The following is a 21154-nucleotide window of genomic DNA, read 5'->3' as shown; positions in this document are numbered from 1 at the left end:
TGGGAGAGATAGGCGTTGCTGCAGTAAAATACTAATTTGGGAGTTTCTCGCTATCCAGGGCATTTAAACATTAAAAACTACTTATCCTTCTTTTAAATACACCGCACTCTGCCTTTGGAGCTGTCTAGGGCCTACCATAGGGGTGGCTTATGTGTATTCAAAAGGAAGGCTTGGGCCTGACAATGAACTTATTTTGTAAGGTTGAAATTCCAGTTTTAACTGCACACACAGGCTCTGCAATGGCAGGCCTGAGACATGATTATAGGGCTACTTAAGTGGGTTGCGCAATCATACCCATCCCGAGTGGGTATGAGTGGGATGGGTATGCTTAGACGTGAGTCCGATGCACTCCACACTATTGGATTCCAGCAAGCCGGGCTGAAGACACCTGGAATGCCAGAAACCGGTCCTCGGAAGCTTGTTTCCGGTCCAGGGAAGACATGGCTTGGCAGTTCGGGCTGGACTGTTCCCATGAGGCACAGGGTCAGACGGATTTGCATATAGCCGTATCTGAACTGGGGTGGCAGAGTGGGCTAAAGAACGGTGATGGATTAAACCCAGATCTTTTGACTGTGTGTGAGTGTTTGATTGTTTCAGATGCTCCGTCCATCACCACCCCCTTTTGTACAGCTATTGGCCGCCATAAGTGTGGCAGGGTATGCTCAGACGTGAGTTCCTTGCTCACTTTGCCACTGGATTCAAGCAAGCCGGGCTGAAGACGGCTGGAATGCCAGAAACCGTTCCTCGGAAGCTTGTTTCCCGTCCAGGGAAGACATGGCTTGGCAGTTCGGGCTGGACTGTTCCCATGAGGCACAGGGTCAGACTGATTTGCAAATAGCCATGTCTGAACTCAGGTGGAAGAGTGGGCTAAAAAACGGTGATGGATTAAACCCGGATCTTTTGACTGGGTGTGAGTGTTTGATTGTTTCAGATGCTCCGTCCATCACCACCCCCTTTTGTACCGCTTTTGGCCGCCATAAGTGTGGCAGGGTATGCTCAGACGTGAGTCATTGCTTACTTTGCCACTGGATTCAAGCAAGCGGGGCTGAAGACGGCTGGAATGCCAGAAACCGGTCCTCGGAAGCTTGTTTCCGGTTCAGGGAAGACATGGCTTGGCAGTTCGGGCTGGACTGTTCCCATGAGGCACAGGGTCAGACTGATTTGCATATAGCCATGTCTGAACTGGGGTGGCAGAGTGGGCTAAAGAACGGTGATGGATTAAACCCAGATCTTTTGACTGGGTGAGAGTGTTTGATTGTTTCAGATGCTCCGTCCATCCCCACCCCCTTTTGTACCACTTTTGGCCGCCATAAGTGTGGCAGGGTATGCTCAGACGTGAGTTCCTTGCTCACTTTGACACTGGATTCAAGCAAGCCGGGCTGAAGACGGCTGGAATGCCAGAAACTGTTCCTCGGAAGCTTGTTTCCCGTCCAGGGAAGACATGGCTTGGCAGTTCGGGCTGGACTGTTCCCATGAGGCACAGGGTCAGACTGATTTGCATATAGCCATATCTGAACTCAGGTGGAAGAGTGGGCTAAAAAACGGTAATGGATTAAACCCGGATCTTTTGACTAGGTGTGAGTGTTTGATTGTTTCAGATGCTCCGTCCATCACCACCCCCTTTTGTACCGCTTTTGGCCACCATAAGTGTGGCAGGGTATGCTCAGACGTGAGTCATTGCTCACTTTGCCACTGGATTCAAGCAAGCGGGGCTGAAGACGGCTGGAATGCCAGAAACCGGTCCTCGGAAGCTTGTTTCCGGTTCAGGGAAGACATGACTTGGCAGTTCGGGCTGGACTGTTCCCATGAGGCACAGGGTCAGACTGATTTGCATATATCCATGTCTGAACTGGGGTGGCAGAGTGGGCTAAAGAACGGTGATGGATTAAACCCAGATCTTTTGACTGGGTGAGAGTGTTTGATTGTTTCAGATGCTCCGTCCATCCCCACCCCCTTTTGTACCACTTTTGGCCACCATAAGTGTGGCAGGGTATGCTCAGACGTGAGTCCCTTGCTCACTTTGCCACTGGATTCAAGCAAGCCGGGCTGAAGACGGCTGGAATGCCAGAAAACGGTCCTCGGAAGCTTGTTTCCGGTCTGGGGAAGACATGGCTTGTCAGTTCGGGCTGGACTGTTCCCATGAGGCATAGGGTCAGACTGATTTGCATATAGCCATGTCTGAACTGGGGTCGCAGAGTGGGCTAAAGAACAGTGATGGATTAAACCCAGATCTTCTGACTGGGTGTGAGTGTTTGATTGTTTCAGATGCTCCGTCCATCACCACCCCCTTTTGTACCGTTCGGTCCAGGGAAGGCATGGCTTGGTAGTTCGGGCTGGACTGTTCCCCATGAGGCACAGGGTCAGACTGATTTGCATATGACCATGTCTGAACTGGGGTGGTGTGGAGTGCAAAAAAACGATGGATTTAGGCCCAGATCTCTGTACTGGGGTGAATGTATGACATTGTTCTGCATTCTGTCCATCAACTGTGTTTTTTGCATTTGTCTCCCTAAGTGGGATGGGTATACTCAGACGTGAGTCCCATGCACACCACACCACTGGATTCAAGCAAGCCGGGCTGAAGACGGCTGGAATGCCAGAAACCGGTCCTCGGAAGCTTGTTTCCGGTCCAGGTAAGGCATGGCTTGGCAGTTCGGGCTGGACTGTTCCCATGAGGCAAAGGGTCAGACTGAATTGCATATGGCCATGTCTGAACTGGGGTGGTGTGGAGTGCAAAAAAACGATAGACTTATGCCCAGATCTCTTCACTGGAGTGAATGTATGACATTGTTCTGCATTCTGTCCATCAACTGTGTTTTTTGCATTTGTCACCCCGAGTGGGATGGGTATGCTCAGACGTGAGTCCCATGCACTCCACACCACTGGATTCAAGCAAGCCGGGCTGAAGACGGCTGGAATGCCAGAAACCAGTCCTCGGAAGCTTGTTTCGGGTCCAGGGAAGGCATGGCTTGGCAGTTCGGGCTGGACTGCTCCCATGAGTCACTGGGGCAGACTGATTTGCATATGGCCATGTCTGAACTGGGGTGGTGTGGAGTGCCAAAAAACGATGGATTTAGGCCCAGATCTCTGTACTGGGGTGAATGTATGGCATTGTTCTGCATTCTGTCCATCAACTGTGTTTTTTGCATTTGTCACCCCGAGTGGGATGGTTATGCTCAGACGTGAGTCCCATGCACTCCACACCACTGGATTCAAGAAAGCCGGGCTGAAGACGGCTGGAATGCCGGAAACGGGTCCTCGGAAGCTTGTTTCCGGTCCAGGGAAGGCATGGCTTGGTAGTTCGGGCTGGACTGTTCCCATGAGGCACAGGGTCAGACTGATTTGCATATGGCCATGTCTGAACTGGGGTGGTGTAGAGTGCAAAAAAACGATGGATTTAGGCCCAGATCTCTGTACTGGGGTGAATGTATGACATTGTTCTGCATTCTGTCCATCAACTGTGTTTTTTGCATTTGTCACCCCGAGTGGGATGGGTATGCTCAGACGTGAGTCCCATGCACTCCACACCACTGGATTCAAGCAAGCCGGGCTGAAGACGGCTGGAATGCCAGAAAGCGGTCTTCGGAAGCTTGTTTCCGGTCCAGGGAAGGCATGGCTTGGCAGTTCGGGCTGGACTGTTCCCATGAGGCACAGGATCAGGCTGATTTGCATATGACCATGTCTGAACCGGGGTGGTGTGGAGTGCAAAAAAACGATGGATTTAGGCCCAGATCTCTGTACTGGGGTGAATGTAGGACATTGTTCTGCATTCCATCCATCAACTAGTAACATTTAATGTGCAGGCTCTTGGCACATGTAGCATACTCTACTAGTACATTAAATATGCCAATTGGGTGTAAGACAATTTTACCATGTTTAGAGGAGAGAGCACATGCACTTTAACACTGGTTAGCAGTGGTAAAGTGCTCAGAATCTGAAGGTCAACAAAAACAAATTCAACAAAAAAGGGAGGGGGAGGACAAAAGGTTCGGGGATGACCCTGCAGAAATGGTCATTTACAACAACCTACCTTTTGATATTTTTGTATTCAATATTTTGGCCATGATCTTCTCCCTTAAAGAGAATAAGGCCCCCGGGCCGGACGGCTACTCGTCAGACTTCTACAAGACCTTCCAGAAACAACTAATACCGACTATTAAGAGGGTTTTCAACCAAGCAGCAAAATCAGGGACTGTACCACCCTCAATGGCACAGGCAAACATCATAGTCATCCCCAAAGAAGGCTTGGACCACACACTTCCAAACAATTACAGACCCATCTCTCTAATTAATGTGGATTGTAAAATCTATGCCAAGATCCTAGGAGTCAGTTTGAACTCTCTTCTCCCCAAACTTGTCAGCAACTCCCAAGTCTGTTTCATGTGCAACCGCTTGGCCAGTGACAACACGCAACTTTTCTGCCACATCCTAGAGAAATCCTCCACTAAAACAGAGCCAGCAGTGGCAATTGCCCTGGACGCAGAGAAGGCTTTTGACAAGGTCTCGTGGGCATTCCTAGAAGAATGCATACAAGCCTTCAATCTAGGGGAGGCATACATAAAGATGACTATGGCCCTCTACCAATCACCCTCAGCGTGCATAGCTATCAATGGCTCAGTATCGGGCTCTTTCAATCTAAAGCAAGGGACTAGACAGGGCTGTCCTTTATCACCTCCCCTGTTCCTGTTGGCCCTGGAACCCCTAATATAAGGGATTAAATTAAACGACGACATCGCTGGGATACGATTCAAAGATACAGTGGTAAAGCTAGCGGTGTATGCTGACGACAACCTAATAGTAATAGAACAACCTAAAAAGTCGATCAAGGCCCTCATGGACACAATTGCCCAGTACTCGAGTCTATCAGGCTACAAACTGAACAATGACAAATCCGAATGCCAACCCCTAAACATTCACTGCATCCGAAATGTACTGGGAGAGTCCGAATTGACGTGGCAGACAGGCAGCATTAAGTACCTAGGAATACTATTTGGCTCGGACCTATACAACTCCCTCCACCACAATGAAAAAGCACTACTAGAGAAGGTTAAAAAACTCTTAGAGACATGGAGCCCTAAATTTATCACGTGGTGGGAGAGGATAGAAACTATAGAAATAATGATCACCCTTATGGTCAACTACCTGTCGAGCATGCTTCCACTTCTATTTTCTGACGATTTCCACTGGAAAATCGATACCATAATCTCTAAATTCATTTGGCGGGACAAGAGGGCTGGGATTAGCATCAAGAAGTTGAGGTTACCTAAACAACAAGGGGGCATTAATTTGGAGGACATCCAATTATACCAGCAAGTGTTCCTGGCAAAACAGTGATCGCAGTGGGTGTCCCCAACACAGGGTTACACCCCAGTTTGGCTTTAGGTAGAGAGAGCCTTACTAAACAACAGACACCCCCTCACCCTGCTCACAACGAACACCTACCCCTCCGCATCAAAACAGATTTTGATAAAACACCAAGATAGCTATGAAATATCAGACAAAAAAATGGGAGCCATCATTAGGGGATCCAAAGCTGAGTCATTATGGGCAAATAGTAGAATCAAATATAGGGGTAAGAGCCTCAACTTCGAAACATGGATAGAGAAGGGCATCTCCTTCTCACATCAGTTAGACAAAGGCCAGGGCCCCATCACGTTCTCCAACCTGAAAAACAGCTTTCAGCTCGAGGACTTGGACCCATACAGATTTCTAAACATCAAGACAGCCCTATCAAAAGCCAAGCTACACAACACACCACCCTCAATCTTCCAATATTTAGCGAGCATAAACAAACTAGGCCACCAGGTATCACGCATATACAAGCTGCTGCGCCCAAACAACACCAAACTCAATGCCAGACAGACGGTGTACTGGGACGAACAGTCAAAGTACCAGATAAGTGAACAGGAAAGGGAGAAGATATGGTCCTCTGCCACACAATATAGGATTTCCCCAGTCCTAGCACAAACAAAGTATTTGCTCCTTTATAAGGCATACTGGACCCCTGACCGCCTACACACACTGGGCATCAGAGAGTCCAACCTCTGCTGGAACTGTACTACACACAAAGGGACCTAGCACACCTAATCTTCCACTACCCTGCACTTAAGATCTTCTGGGGAAGGGTGTTTGACTTTATAGATGAGCTCTTTAATCGCAAGACGGGCGGAGACTTCATCTCCATCATCACAGCGAGCGTAAGATCAAACCTTACCTCGGAACTCAACAAGGACCTTAAGGACCTCCTGCTGATCTCGGCAATCAAAACAGTCCTGAACAACTGGAAAGACTCAAGCAAAGCAACCTTCCATTCCTGGCTAAACTGGATTACCTACCTGAGAGGCGTGGACAATCATTCACTGCAATACTCCCCATGGAAGGCCTCTACCAGAATGTGTGGAAGACACTGGACAGGTTCCTTACCCCCCACAAACCCCCGATATCTTTGTCTCCACATGGCCAGAATGGGCCACAAGGGGTCTCGACCAGCTCCTGCTCTGCCCGGCTCCTGCTGTGAGGCCGGCTTTTTACGGTGCTAATGTCTGGTTGTACCTGTTGTATTTTGTATACTGGGACAGTCTATTCGATTCAGCTTTCTCCTTTCTTCCCACTAGTCTGTTTTCTGTCTTTTTCTTTTCCCTTTATATTACTCGATCAAGGGGTCACCAGTCTTCTGCAATGTTTCATACGCTTGTTTTGTACCACCCGTAAAAAAACTACAAAAAGTGTTAATTTTTAAAAAAAAGATATTATTATACCACGCTATTCATGGCCTTGAGATTCAATAGCACAATGCACTTTCCACCTTTATGTGAGCCATTAAGCGTGTAATAATTCTGGCTACAGTAGACTGACTACGGGCACTGTGACTCTTCTCTGAGCTTTGCCTTTGATCTCTGAGCCGGCTGTCAAGGTCTATGCAAGCTGGTTATTCATTTACTACAAGCTGGACAGCCTTCAGGTTTTCTTCCTTCTCAGTTTGTACTGGCATAGCTGCCAAAGAGAGAGTTAAAATCAGGCCCTGTCTGTATCTTGTTCTGTGTGTGTCTGGCTGTTACAATGGCATCCACTCTGCTTATTCCTGCATTGTAATGAGAAGTCAAAGGAAATACCTTCTCAACTCCAATTAAATGAATAAAATTAATGAAGCTGTACAACCAGTGATAAATGCTTTCCATGCCGCCAACGCCTATACAAGATGATCGCTTTCTACTACACGTATAGATTTATTACAGCATTCATCCTCCTTCATTGTTGAAGTATGCATTGGGGAACATATGTAATCATTACAAAAAGCAAATCATTACAAAAAGCAAACAACACTAAATGCCACCAACAAATTTCATTAACTATCTTTTTTCATTTATTTTTCATTATTTAATATTTATACCTGATCCTCTAGTGCTAAGCTCAGATAATGAGAAATAGAGATTAAAATATTTCATTAATATTAAAACCATTTGATCTAGAATTGTAAAAAGTTGACACAGACAGAGGCAGCACAGAAGTAAAGAAGACAAGGACTTTTGTGTTTAAAATATGAGGAATAGGAAAGCATAACAAAGAGGGCAGCGAAGGTTTGGCACATCTGCTGCAATGAATGGGGTAATGGAGAAAAGGCTTGGACAGTCCAATTCAAAATTCTGACAGCGAATAGCATAGAGATGAAACATTTGTGAACCAAATGACAGTAAATATTGGTTAAAATAAAGGGTCCCTTTTTTGCTGTACTACAGCGATGTTTGCTTCTGGCTGCAAGCTAGTTATCGTTGAGTTAAACTCAATTAGAGTGAAAAGTTCATTATCATTTATATAACACATTGAAGCTATTAGTGTGGCCTGCAGCGCTGCATTCTCACCCATAATCCCCTTAGATTTGGCCTAAAAAATATAACTGGAAGCAATGTATCAGGCATGAGTGTGTTAGCAGTAACTATCGAAGTTCATCCCAGTACCAGAGTCATAGTTGGTGAAAATATGAGGAAGCAGAAGAGATAAGGGTAGCAAATATAAGTGAACAGGAAATAGAAACACACATAGTGGGTCCTTGATAGATGGGAATATTTTTAGAACCAGTGACGTAGGTTTAGTGCATGAACGTTTATGAAAAGATACTGAAGGGTGTGCAGCTATCACGCCTTCGGATTCATCGAAAGAGAAGAGGTGACTGACATGCTCAAAAATGGGTAGACCTTTGTACACAGAAGAGAGGTTGGTGCAGAATAGGCAGAGGTCAAATAATACTGGTAATGGTTTCACAACTCGGAAGTAGTTTTGCCGTCAGGGATGTAGCTTAATCAATATTATTAGGGGAATGTGGGTCGAACATTTCCCAAAAAGCGACTCGGTGTACCCAACTAAAAAATACATGGGTGGGCGAAGCTAGGGAAATTAGTTTAGAAAACTAAGGAGTATTTTTGGTAGAAAAAATATATAGATAGAATTATCCACTAGCAAAAACAGCAGCTTTGCACACAGCTAAGTGATAGCGAGGAATAATAAACAAATGCTAGTCCATACAATAAGCCTGGCATGAAATGTGTCCTCCTGTCGAAAACTACAATGTAGTGGAAAACGGTGGATTTGCATTTTGCATAATTTCTCCAAGATGTCACCAACATATGCAGAAGCAGATTATGTGAATGTTGCACCCCCTAAATTTGACATACAGACAGGTACTCTACCAATGCACATATAACCCAGCCTGGAGCAGCCATTTGTTTAGCAATTTGTGATTGACAAACTAATGCTTTTGCCAATGCACTCAATTTGAAATGCTGTGGTCTGCTTCAGCTATTGTGATACAAACTGACACAGATACTTGTGCACATACATACAGACTCAACACTTGTGTACAAACACACACACACACACATTCTCTCACATGGACACATAACATACGTGTTTATCAATGAGTATGTTCACTACTTAGGGGACCTTGGCACAGAGCCACATATGTTTACCTTCACCCAGCTCATTGGTAATACATTTATCAGGAGAAAGAAAGGTTGGGTAGACTTACCCAAATTGAAATCTCTCACCACGAGGTGAAATTCCCAAACTCACAGGCAGCTCAGTGCACACACAGTTATATGTGCACACTCGTTCAAATGTACACTCTCACATGAGCACATGCTCCTGTGCACCCGCACTCATGTGGATACGCTTGTGCACTACAATAACATGCATACACATACACACACATTAATGTGAACACATTGCACAGATCTTCAAGTGCACACCTTAGCACTCCTCCTTTTTTGCCTCCTTTAGTGTCCATACTTTATCTGTGGAAGCAGAATAGCACCCTCCCTGTCCCAATCACCCTAAGACAGGCTCAGACTGCTTGAAAGCAGAGAGAACCTCTGGCAGGCAGACTCCCAAATGGGTGATGGTTCTATGGGCTGCATGAATGACTGAACAGGACTTATCAGTCTTGAACTTCTTTAATTGGACACAGACAGGAGTCTGCTTTTTTGACTCACGTCTATTTGTAGCAGCGTGCAGGCCCAGCTGCCTGAATCATTGTCAATGTAGTGAGAGTCGACCCTAATGCCTCACACTGGGTCACAGTGACAAGGGCCCATCCGTGGAGAATGGGTGTTTCCATTGTTGTGAAAAGGCTTAAGAGAGGGCCCTGTCACAATGTCCTACTCTGTAGCCAGGGAAATAGGCATCACATGAGCTAGCCCAACCACCCAGTCAGCTGTCCATGTTACCCAAGTGAAAATAAACATTGGACTGGTGCTCCACGCCCCTCCCCCTGAAGATATACCCCTGATTGAGCTTTGCAAACAGCAATAATGAGTTATAAGAACATTAGAAAAGCAATAAAAAAGTAAGGACAGGACATATTGATAGGGCTCTTGAGATCTTTGAATCAGTCTATGTGATGTTGGAAAATATGTATGCTTAGAGGTTTCATGAAAGAAGGTTGGTTGATTTAGATTGGGTTCTTCGTTGTTGTGTTTTAGAAAGTGGGTTTCTGGTTGGCAGAGGTATGCACCCTGTACAAGCAGAAACCAAAATCCTAATCAGAGTAAGTCAGAAACACACTTTAAATTAAGACAAAATCCTAACTTAAGTCTGTCTTAAGTCTGTCTTAAGACAAACTTAAGACAAAATCCTAACTTCTGTGAATACCAAAAGTAGTAAGTTTAGGATTTTGTCTTAAGTTAGTTCTGTGAATCAGGTCCTAAGTGTTGGTATCAAGCTGAGCAAAGTCAGAGATGCATCAGAATCAAGGGACAAAGCCACACACAGTTGACAATACTGTGTGTGTGGTTTATGCAGCAGCTGCAATTCATTGGTGTTGAGAGAAGTGCACCAGTTTAGATCAAAGCAACATCGTTGATGCATGTATAATAATAGTTCAGCAGGTAAAACTCAATTCCAAGGGCCCACAAATGGATTGGCACTACTTGGTGGAGCAGGGCTCACAGCAGACAGCGTCCAGGTGCTAGTTGCAGCTTGAAGAAAAAGTCTTTGGTATCCCCGAAAGTTCAGAAAATAGGAGGCAAGCCAACAAGCCCTTGGAGATACTTTGGCTGTAAGATGTAGAGATGCATGTCTAGTCCTTCCGACTCCCTGGCTTGATGCAGCAGGCCAACACATCAAAGCAGTTCAGTAAAGTGTTAGGTCCTCCAGCAGTTCAGCAGTCCTTCTTCCTGGTAGAATTTCCTCAGTTCCAGAAGTATTCTGAGTTGGTGGTGTCAGACGTCCAGTACTTATACACAGTTTGGCCTTTGAAGTGGGGGAGACTTAAAACGAGATTACTTTGAAGTGTACAAGTCCCTTTCTTTCCTGCTCTGGCTCCAGGCTCACAACAGGGGGGGGGGGGATAAGCAACCCTTTGTATGGGGACAGGACAGCCCTTTCAGGTGCATGTGTCAGCTCCTCCCTCCCATACTGCCCAGGATGATACATCAAGATACTGATGGCTCCTCAGTCGTACCTACCCTTTATTTATGTGTCACTGTCTAGAGGAAATGCACAAAGCTAGCTGTCACCCACCTCAGACAGGTATTCCAGAGACAGGCACCAAATGGTTATAGTAAGAAAATGCCAACTTTCTAAAAGTGCCATTTTCAGAATTGCAATTTAAAAACCAACTTCACCATAAGCTGTGTTATTAAATTGTGACCCAAGAGACACCAGATTTGGGGGTCCCATATATTCCTAATTGGAAATTAAACTTATAAAATGTAATAAGGCAATCCCAATGTTACCCTATGGGAGAGATAAGCCTTGGAGTTGGGAAAAAATGATTGAAGAGTTTTGTACTACCAGGACATGTAAAACTTAAATGTTCATGTGCGACTTTTTACATACACAATGCCCTGCCCTTGGGCTGTTCATGGCCTACCTTAGAGGTGACATATGTATTAAAAAGGAAATTTTGGCCCTGGCAAGAGTGTTAACTTGCCACGGTGATAGTAGTAGTTTAAAACCGCTCATGCAGGCTCTGCAGTGGCAGGAGTTAAACATGTTTTATGGGCTTTTTAAGTGGTTGGCACAATCAGTGCTACAGGCCCATTAGCAGCATTTAATTTACAGGCTGTGGGCGGTAACTTACTGTTACAACGCAACTTTTACGTCGTAATGCTGTTACAACGCAGCTTTTACAACGCTGGTTCCATTACATCGGATGCTATTACAACGCAGGATATTACATAGCAGATGCTATTACAACGCATACCATTACATCGTAAGTATTGGTAAGTATATAATTTTTTTTTTTATATTATTTAATTAATTTAATTAATATTAATTATAAATAAATATATTTATTTATGTTTTTTAATATTATAAATTAAATATATTAATTTAAGTAATTTTTAAAATAAGTATGAGTATAGGAGTATATGTTTTGGGGTACTGAGGTATATGTTTTGGGGTATAGGGGTATTTTTAGGTTTTAGGGCTGGGTTTGGGTTTTGGGGTACAGGGGTATTTTTAGGTTTTAGGGCTGGGTTTGGGTTTTGGGGTACAGGGGTATTTTTAGGTTTTAGGGCTGGGTTTGGGTTTTGGGGTACAGGGGTATTTTTAGGGTTTAGGGCTGGGTTTGGGTTTTGGGGTACAGGGGTATTTTTAGGTTTTAGGGCTGGGTTTGGGTTTTGGGGTACAGGGGTATTTTTAGGTTTTAGGGCTGGGTTTGGGTTTTGGGGTACAGGGGTATTTTTAGGTTTTAGGGCTGGGTTTGGGTTTTGGGGTACAGGGGTATTTTTAGGTTTTAGGGCTGGGTTTGAGTTTTGGGGTACACGGGTATTTTTAGGGTTTAGGGCTGGGTTTGGGTTTTGGGGTACAGGGGTATTTTTAGGTTTTAGGGCTGGGTTTGAGTTTTGGTGTACAGGGGTATTTTTAGGGTTTAGGGCTGGGTTTGGGTTTTGGGGTACAGGGGTATTTTTAGGTTTTAGGGCTGGGTTTGGGTTTTGGGGTACAGGGGTATTTTTAGGTTTTAGGGCTGGGTTTGGGTTTTGGGGTACAGGGGTATTTTTAGGTTTTAGGGCTGGGTTTAGGTTTTGGGGTACAGGGGTATTTTTAGGTTTTAGGGCTGGGTTTGGGTTTTGGGGTACAGGGGTATTTTTAGGTTTTAGGGCTGGGTTTGGGTTTTGGGGTACAGGGGTATTTTTAGGTTTTAGGGCTGGGTTTGGGTTTTGGGGTACAGGGGTATTTTTAGGTTTTAGGGCTGGGTTTGGGTTTTGGGGTACAGGGGTATTTTTAGGGTTTAGGGCTGGGTTTGGGTTTTGGGGTACAGGGGTATTTTTAGGGTTTATTTTTTTTAAAGTACGACTTTAATTCAATTAAATTAATTAAATAAGCTATAATTAATTAAATTTATTAAATCAAATTAATTACAATGTTAAGATTAATTCAATTATATTAATTAAATTAAATTAATTACATTTAAATAATTACTATTATAAAATTTATTAAATTAAATTAATACAATTATATTAATTAAATTAAATTACATTAATTCCTATTTAAAATTAAATTAAACTTATTTAAATAAATTATATTAATTACATTTTTACAATTATTTTAATTATATTAGTAAAATAAAATTAATTAAATTAACTTAATTACATTTTTTTTAAAAGTTATACTTACCTATACTTACGATGTAATGGTATGCGTTGTAATAGCATCTGCTATGTAATATCCTGCGTTGTAATGGCATCCAATGTAATGGAACCTGCGTTGTAAAAGTTGCGATGTTACAGCATGCGTTGTAAAATAACGCGTTGTAACATCATAGATCCGCTGTGGGCACATGTAGTGCACATTACTAGGAACTTATAAGTAAATTAACTATGCCATTTGTAGACAAACTGATGTTGCCATGTATTAAGAAGAGAGCACATGCACTTTAGCACTGGTTGGCAGTGGTAAAGTGCCTACAGTCCTAAAGCTAACAAAAACGAGGTACAAACAAGAGGGGGGGTGCAAAACATTGTGGGTGACCCTGCAGAAATGGCAATTTCGTACATCATGTTAGATAGTTCCATAGGTAGCAGTATTGCCTAAGAAAAAACTTCTCAAAAGTGTGGAAGTTCCTGTTACAGCCAGTCTGTGCATTTAAATCCCTGTTGTCCTGCAGTGATGGTAACCAGGCTCATAAAATGAGATTGATTTTTCAGGTAAATTGCTTTATATCCGCGACAACAGATTTTAAATTTGATTTATACCTCAAGGGTAAAACAACATCGGTCGTCAATGATCAGCGAGATGTGGTAGCAGTTTCTTCTTTGATAATAGCAGCTTGCCTGACAAGTGTAAAACTGCTGTGAACAGAATTAAAGGAGATTGGGGGATTCCTGCCAGTACAGCATTGCCAACGTCCAGGTTGGATCAGTGCCTGGCTGCTGTTTGCAGTTGAGTGTATGAATGAACTACTCTTTTCAGTTATGTATGGTAGGGTAATACAACTTTATAACCCAATAACAAGGTAACATGCAACTGCTAATGAAGAGGGGTAGATCCATGAATAAGACATTGATTGATAAAAGGTTGTCACTGCTGTCCACAACTCTAGAGCCAGTTTCATCATTTATAATGCTAGGCTTGCAATCAGATAGCGGCATAACAGAGCTCTTTGAAGATGTTGTTGCCTCATTGTACTCCAGCAGCTGTTGCAGTTCCCTCCACTATCATTTTAGATTATCACATTCAGAATTAGTTACTCCTAATTTTTAAAATAGTTTATTGATTTTTCATTGAAGTACACAAAATCCTAGTAGATTTCCAGGAGTACTCTAATTCCTAAAATGTATGCATGTAGAGTTATGAGTAGATGTACAATACTGCATGAGTACATGATGCTGGAACGTGCATTAGTTTGTCACGAAATATGTGGATCCTCCGTTCCTTTTACTACACGGCAAAAACATTTACTCCTGCCTTCGTCATTTGCATATTTACATATTTCCATTTTCATGTTCTGTTCAACTTGCAAAAGACATTCAAGTACTAATCATTGAGTCTCTATCAATCATTATGATGGATGAATGTGCAATTGTATTCTTCTATTAAATGATGGTTAATCTCATGGTTACAAGTTGTATGTAATACGAAGTTTGTCAGTACTCTTGAAACAAAGTAAATAGCTTGTGCTCCGCTATTTACAAATGAATTCCTTAATTATTGCAACATGCCCCAGATCATGATCCGCATCACAACGTTAACTACCACAAAATGTAAAGAAAAAAAAAATGCAGGACTGTTTCACATTTTATACTTTAACGTATCGTCTGTTCCTTATAGTTTTATTTCCCGTATCGTGCACAGATACGTGTTTGGCATATACTATCTGCTTTTTATATTGTTGCTTTTGTAGTATAGATTGCTCGACAAACATTCACGGATGTTTACACATGATAAATTGTTAAATGATGACTTGTTAAATGATGAATTGTTATTTTCTTTTACCTGACTGGCTTCCATTGTGATCATGGTGTGGAGATACACCGGCAAAGCCATTCCTCCTGGTCCATTTAGTCAAGAGGTCCACATCCGCTGTTGTGTCGCAGCCATCACTCTCGAAATCACATCGTGCAAAGGAAGAGCCTATTTAAAGAGTTGTGCTGTTAGAATTTTTTCTAAAAGTCATTGCATATTAAACACTTATTTACGAAGTAAAAAGAAATAGCTGTGGTAACCAATCAGAATATATTTAATAGCGTAAAGATACTGGTAAGTATATAACTTAAAGTGTGTTTGCATTTAATTGGGGGTTCAGGGTGCACTATAACATGATAATGAGGCTCTTAGGCTTCATGGTGCAATAAGGTAAACTGAGGCAGAGATGCCACACCGCTGCCTTCGCAGAAGGAATCCTTTTATGCGTATTTATCAAAAGAGGGGGACTCTAGAGCTATTCAAAAGGTCTGGTGACCCGTGCTCCTGAAGTTAAACTTATACCAAAAGGGAGTCACTGTTCCTAAGTAGTCAGAGAAAAAGGAAGTGAGAGGTACTCTCGTCGTGTGCTACTCTAATTGTGGGGAGCAGTGTGTCCTCATCTTGATGCCCTCATACACCCTGAAGGATGTCATACTTCATCACTGTTTCAAGAAAACTGGGGTTGACCCTGTGTCCCTCAGAACCTGGATAAATTATGATTAAAGAAAAAAATTGGTTCTGTCGGGTAGTGAAAAAACTGATTTGTTGATTCTATTGCATGCAAAGTTCCCACCTCCCTCTGACAGGAATTCAAAACAGTTTCTTACAATAAATAAAAAGAAAGACCTGTATATAACTATTTATATCTTTATATTTTCAAATTGCATTCAAAGTGAATCATAAATGACTGTCATAGTAAAAAAGTGCAACATGTGACAATAGTGAATAGTGCTCTTGTGACATATACAATATATACACTGCTGACTTCCAATATAAACAATTTATACAGATATATACAAAGTTGATTTTCAAAAGAGGCCATCCACTAATACAAATTTACAGAATCCCATGTGCTGCTAGGCAATTTGGGTTTCTGGAGTATTGGGGCCAATTGAAATGATGTTGACGTTTCGACCCTTCGCGTGCCTGGGTAATTGAGGTTGCAGCGGGTCTTTTCTCAAGACAGGTGTAGCAAGCACGACAGTCCTGGAGTTCAAGTGCTGATGAGTCACTTGGACTGGATTAGAATGAATTGAAGTCTTCAAATCCGAACATGTAAAATGAATCGTCCATGCGTTTCTCAGCTGCTTTCAGGGACGCTGCAGTTAGTCAGCTTTTTTTTTTTCTTTAATCATACTTCATCATTGGGCTTTTGCTCCTTGTCCGGCAGGCACTGCAATGCCCTACGGGTCCCCCGAAGGGTCTCTTTTGCTGAGATCTTTTGATGAAGCCATAGGCGTGCATGGGTGTAAGCGGGAGTGAAATCCTAGAAGGTGTATTAAAAATGGCTGGAGGGAGAGTGATTAATTTTTATTAAGGTGATCCCTCTGTCATTATTAAAACAAAGTGTATGGTGCTGCTTTAAGGGGTATTATGTCTTATGTCCCTTGGTAGCTGGGTAAATATATCTCCCTAGAGGGTATATGTTCCGGTCATCATGTTTCACGCATTAATGGTCTCAAGGAGAGTCCTAGGGTGCTTCATCAGGACTCAGTGAGAAAGTGGTATTTACAGTAGCCCAAAAATGTGGGTGCCCCTGGAAGGGAGTAGAACTTCCCTTAGTAGAGGGGATAAGATCCCATGAGATCAGCTAAGGTCACTTGAGAGGGTTCTCTCTGTGCATCTGGGCTGTGTCACCGGTGTGCCTCTCACTGTCTCCGCCAGAGCATGACATCCTTCGGGTTGTGTGAGGGCATCAAGATGAGGACACACTGCCCCCCACAATTAGAGTAGCACACAACGAGATTACCTCTTACTTCCTTTTTCTCTCTCTACTTAGGAACAGTGACTCTCTTTTGGTATAAAGAATCCTTTTATGTGTATTTACCATGGAACGACAGTTCTCTTGGGTTTGCTCCCATTTCCTGGGCAATGCACACCCTTCGTAGGAAACATTAATGGTGCACCACAGAGTTTGGTGTACCTTTTTTGTGCAATACTATCCTGGGTGACCTTGGCAGTGGTATCACAGGGTTGTGGACACTATCTGGGCCATCAGGGAAGAAATCTAACAATTAACTCCCTCCTAGAGAAGGGGACATAGCTGGCAGAGACACCCTGATACTGCTCCAATCATGGGCACAGGCACCGTACAGAGTTCTGCCTCCTTGTGTCCTTCCCAAACACTTTATTGGGATCAGAAAAGATGTCTTGGAGGTGAACTGCAATCAATCTCCAGCACCTACGCCCCACACAGACCCAGCGCCTTGAGACCCTCACAGGTGAGTAGTTACGCTTTATTAGATTCTGGTTGATTGATTGGTTAATCGCACTGCCTACCTTCCCATGAGTTTTTGACTAAAATATCGAGGAAACAATGGGAAAAAATACCGTGGGCAATAATACTGTGGACTAAAAAATATAGACAAGATAAGTATCTGCAAGTAAGTATTGCTTTGTTGTACTTTACTCCACATATATGTACCTAACCAATATATATATATATACATCTTCAAGAAACATAGATGAGGTGTTAAGAATACATCTATATACATCTATACTGACGTATATGCCCTTCCTTTCAAGATATTTTGGGCTTCGCTATTTATTTCACAGCATTATTTGCCAATATTTTGATAAAATATTGACCCAAGGGTATTCGGCCACCTCTCCAAATCCGGGGGACCAGGGTGGACATTGACAGATTGGGCCAGCATGTTGAACTTCTGCGTCTATCCCCCCTCTCCCCCCTCCTCTATGGGGCATAATTTCCTAATCAAAGAGCGCAGCATGCGCAGGCCAGCAGATACTGTACTGCCTGCATCCTTTGCAATTCAGGGCACAGAGTGTATGACCCGAGTGCAGACACTGCACATTTCATATATTAAGTGTGAAATACTGTAGCTTGCATCTGCGGATTTGCTTTCTATTTTATCGTTCAATTTGATTGCCAAGTTATTTACAGCTCTGTAACTGCAACACATCTTGAAATAACCCTAAACATTTCAGATGGAAATGCACTAGATGAACTGAAACTGCTCGAAAAATGTTAATACCCGATCAAGTGTTTACCAATCATTTATTCTCTAAAAAAACTTGCTTAACTGGTATGCTTGCAGAAGCCATTACAGATGTGCCTCCAATATTGATACATTGCAAAAAAGGTTTTGTTGAATCGAGTGCGGTTTGCAAAGCACTATTGTTCAAAAAGTAAACCGCACAAAAATGTACATTTTGCAATCTGTCCAAAATATTCGTAACCTCTTACTTTATATTTTTAGCTTTGAATGATTACTTTGCTTGAGTAATGGTTTTCTTTTCATGTTGCACAGTATTCGAGCACGCAGAATAAGACAAGACAATATTTAAGATAACATTTGACACTTTCTTGACCTCGAATGTGCCTGCGCAGGTAAGGCCGAATTTACAAAGGTAAACTTACAAGTATGTTTAAATGTACGCTTTTTTAATGTTCACAAAGCTACATTTTAATAGTGAATTTACGAGTGTGGAGATTGTATAGTCCGGGGAGAACTCCTCACATAACAAGCTAGGACAGGTCTATTTTTTTTGTTTGGAGTTCTCCACCTCGAATAGTCTATAAACTAAGGCCCCATTAGGATGGCAGGCGGATCGCCCCTGCCGGGCCGGCTGTAGTAACCGCCGGCCCGGCGGGGGTGATCCGCCCGCCTTCCTTGCAGCAAAGACCCCCGCCATATTACGATGACTGGGGTTCCGCGGCTGACGGAAAAATTGTCCTCCGCTTTTGCGCCCGGTCGACAAGTCAGGCGGAAAAGGGTTCAATATGGTGGGGGTGTCTGTTGGACACAGCAAGCAATATTACAATGGGGGCGGAAACATGCCTTTCCACGGATAGGCATGCATGAGTTTACTTGAGGGGGCCCGTTGTGGGCCCCCAGGTACTCTGGGGGGTGGAGGGTGCACATGGGGTTATCTAGGGTACTCCCCTGCATTTCAATGTACAATGTGGCAGGCACCGCGCGGTGTCTGTCACGTTGTGCATTGAAAGGTCTTTGTGGCACTGCAGCAAGCGGTGCTTTTAGCACCGCCCGCCGCAATGTTACAAATGCGCCATGCGCCCGCCAGTGTGGCGGACACATCCTAATTGGGAGTGCAGGACCGCCGCAACCTCAGCGGGCGGTCCCGTTTTGGGGATATGGCGGGCAGACAAAATCCGCCCGCCATACTAATGACCCCCTTAATATTAAAATGCAGTTTTGTGATTACTGAAAAATCTGTCTATCTCAATCAATAAACCTAATAACTACTAATATGCAAATGATGTTTAGCGCTCTGAGGCCTTCAGGTCAAGGTTGCGTTATGTAAAAAATAAATAAACAAATCATCTGGATTGTTCTAAGTGGTTAACAATCTTTACTGTAGCTGTTATGTAGCTTGCATGGCGTTATTCTTTCACCTTCTAATGTCTGATCAAAAGTTATATCATCAAAAATATAAAGGTGTCTACTACAGATGAAGCTGCAAAAACAGTCAGCAGCAACTCAATAAAGAAGTCTTCATGTTAGCACCTTTTGAAAAAAAAAACAACGGGAGACAGACATTTAGGTAGTCAGTTAAATTATCACTTCTGATTAGTAATGACAAATTACCTAACTTCTATAGTAAGTACTTCAGGTATCAACAATAATTATTATTTGAGGTGACTAGGCTAATTGCACTGGCCATATCTCCCTATTATCATGCATACTAAAAATCTAAATATTATCCAAGTAATACAATTTTGAATGAGTGGCAGAATAAAACTCAAGCATAACTTACTTCCTAAAATACCAACCACACCTTTATTCAGACATCAGGTAATGTTGATAATAATAAAACAGGACATTATCTAAAAAATTAAACTTATCCTAAAAAGACCACAATCGAAGTACTTATGAAAGATGACACAAAGAGGGTTTAATTTAGGCAGGTTTCATCTATAATCAGGCATGTGATGGCAATATAAAATACAGAATCAGTCTGATGATTTTGTTGCCAATAAGTCGAACATGATCCAAATGCTTTGTAGATAAGGAATGAAACATTGTAATAATTGCCTATGTCGAAGCAATTGGTACACTGAATCTAAACATCTAGCATCGGATAAGAATACTGTCAGTCACAGCCACTTCTTCAAGTCAGAAGAAAACAGAAGGAAGAGTAATGGTCTTCTACCTTACTCCACAATAGGACCTCATATGTAAGGCATGCTAATGCCCCTCACCTCACATTGATGAGGCCCCCTGGAAGCCGCATTGTCCCAAAGACACTACTGAAAGTCAATCTGGGTGGCCATATAGAGTGTTCTTCCCTTGAGGAGGAAATTGTGCAGGACAGGTACACAATTTGATACCGGGTGGTGTGTAGTGTCATTATAAAGGATGACATGACACTGGACTGCTGTATATTAAGTTCTCTAACAGCAGAGCTTTACATCTTCATCAAGGACCTCAGCACTACTGACAGCAAGCCCAGAATGTGCACCTCAGCATACATCAACCTACTGGTGTCCCATGCCAGCAATGTACAGGTCAGAAGCAATGTCGTGGCCATCATCTGCCTTCCTTGCTCGTGCATCCAAACAATGTCTACCCTGGCCACTATGGCACGGCAGGATGTCCATAAAACTTTCTGACTCAAATCCAAAGCCATTGGAACTTTAAGGTGCCAAATAAGAATTGTCCTTGATCACAGTGTGAGCAGGATTTTGTCACTCAGTTGCAAAAGCCAGAGCCTTTTTAGTGTTGCAGAGGCCTACCAAGCCCTATAACCTCAAAGGAACGGGTCAATGAAAGGCTAACATGAATTAATGTAGTTATTCATCAGAGAATGTGGTGGATTTCTCCTATCTTTAGGGAATGTGTGCTTCCAATTCCCACCACAGGCAGACAGAAGAGACAATCAGATAAACAACTTGCTCTAGGTAGGCTATCGGCAACTAGAGCTAAAATTCCCTTTTTATATAGTGCAGGGCCCATTCTAAGCAGGTAGTGATCTGCAGACAAACTGTAAGCTTTTTCAATTTTAATATGTGGATAAAGTTTTCATTCTATCCACATGACGAAGGCTGAAC

The 21154-nt window shown here is 43.0% G+C and overlaps 1 protein-coding gene across 1 annotated transcript in view; it reads right to left on the bottom strand.

The window, feature by feature from the left end:
• The window catches only part of MALRD1 (MAM and LDL receptor class A domain containing 1), a 2333045-nt gene that overhangs the window by 2187927 nt on the left and 123964 nt on the right, over window positions 1-21154 (bottom strand). Inside the window, exon 2 of the mRNA XM_086939858.1 lies at window positions 14932-15069. Within this exon, the coding sequence (XP_086795984.1) occupies window positions 14932-15069 (138 nt within the window). The remainder of the gene's footprint in view (window positions 1-14931; window positions 15070-21154) is intronic.

This window comes from Lissotriton vulgaris, chromosome 10 (genome assembly GCF_964263255.1).
Source record: "Lissotriton vulgaris chromosome 10, aLisVul1.2, whole genome shotgun sequence".
In the NCBI taxonomy this organism is placed as follows: Eukaryota; Metazoa; Chordata; class Amphibia; order Caudata; family Salamandridae; genus Lissotriton; species Lissotriton vulgaris.
Note: the sequence above shows the minus strand (reverse complement) of the source record. Positions and strands in the feature narration are given on the sequence as shown.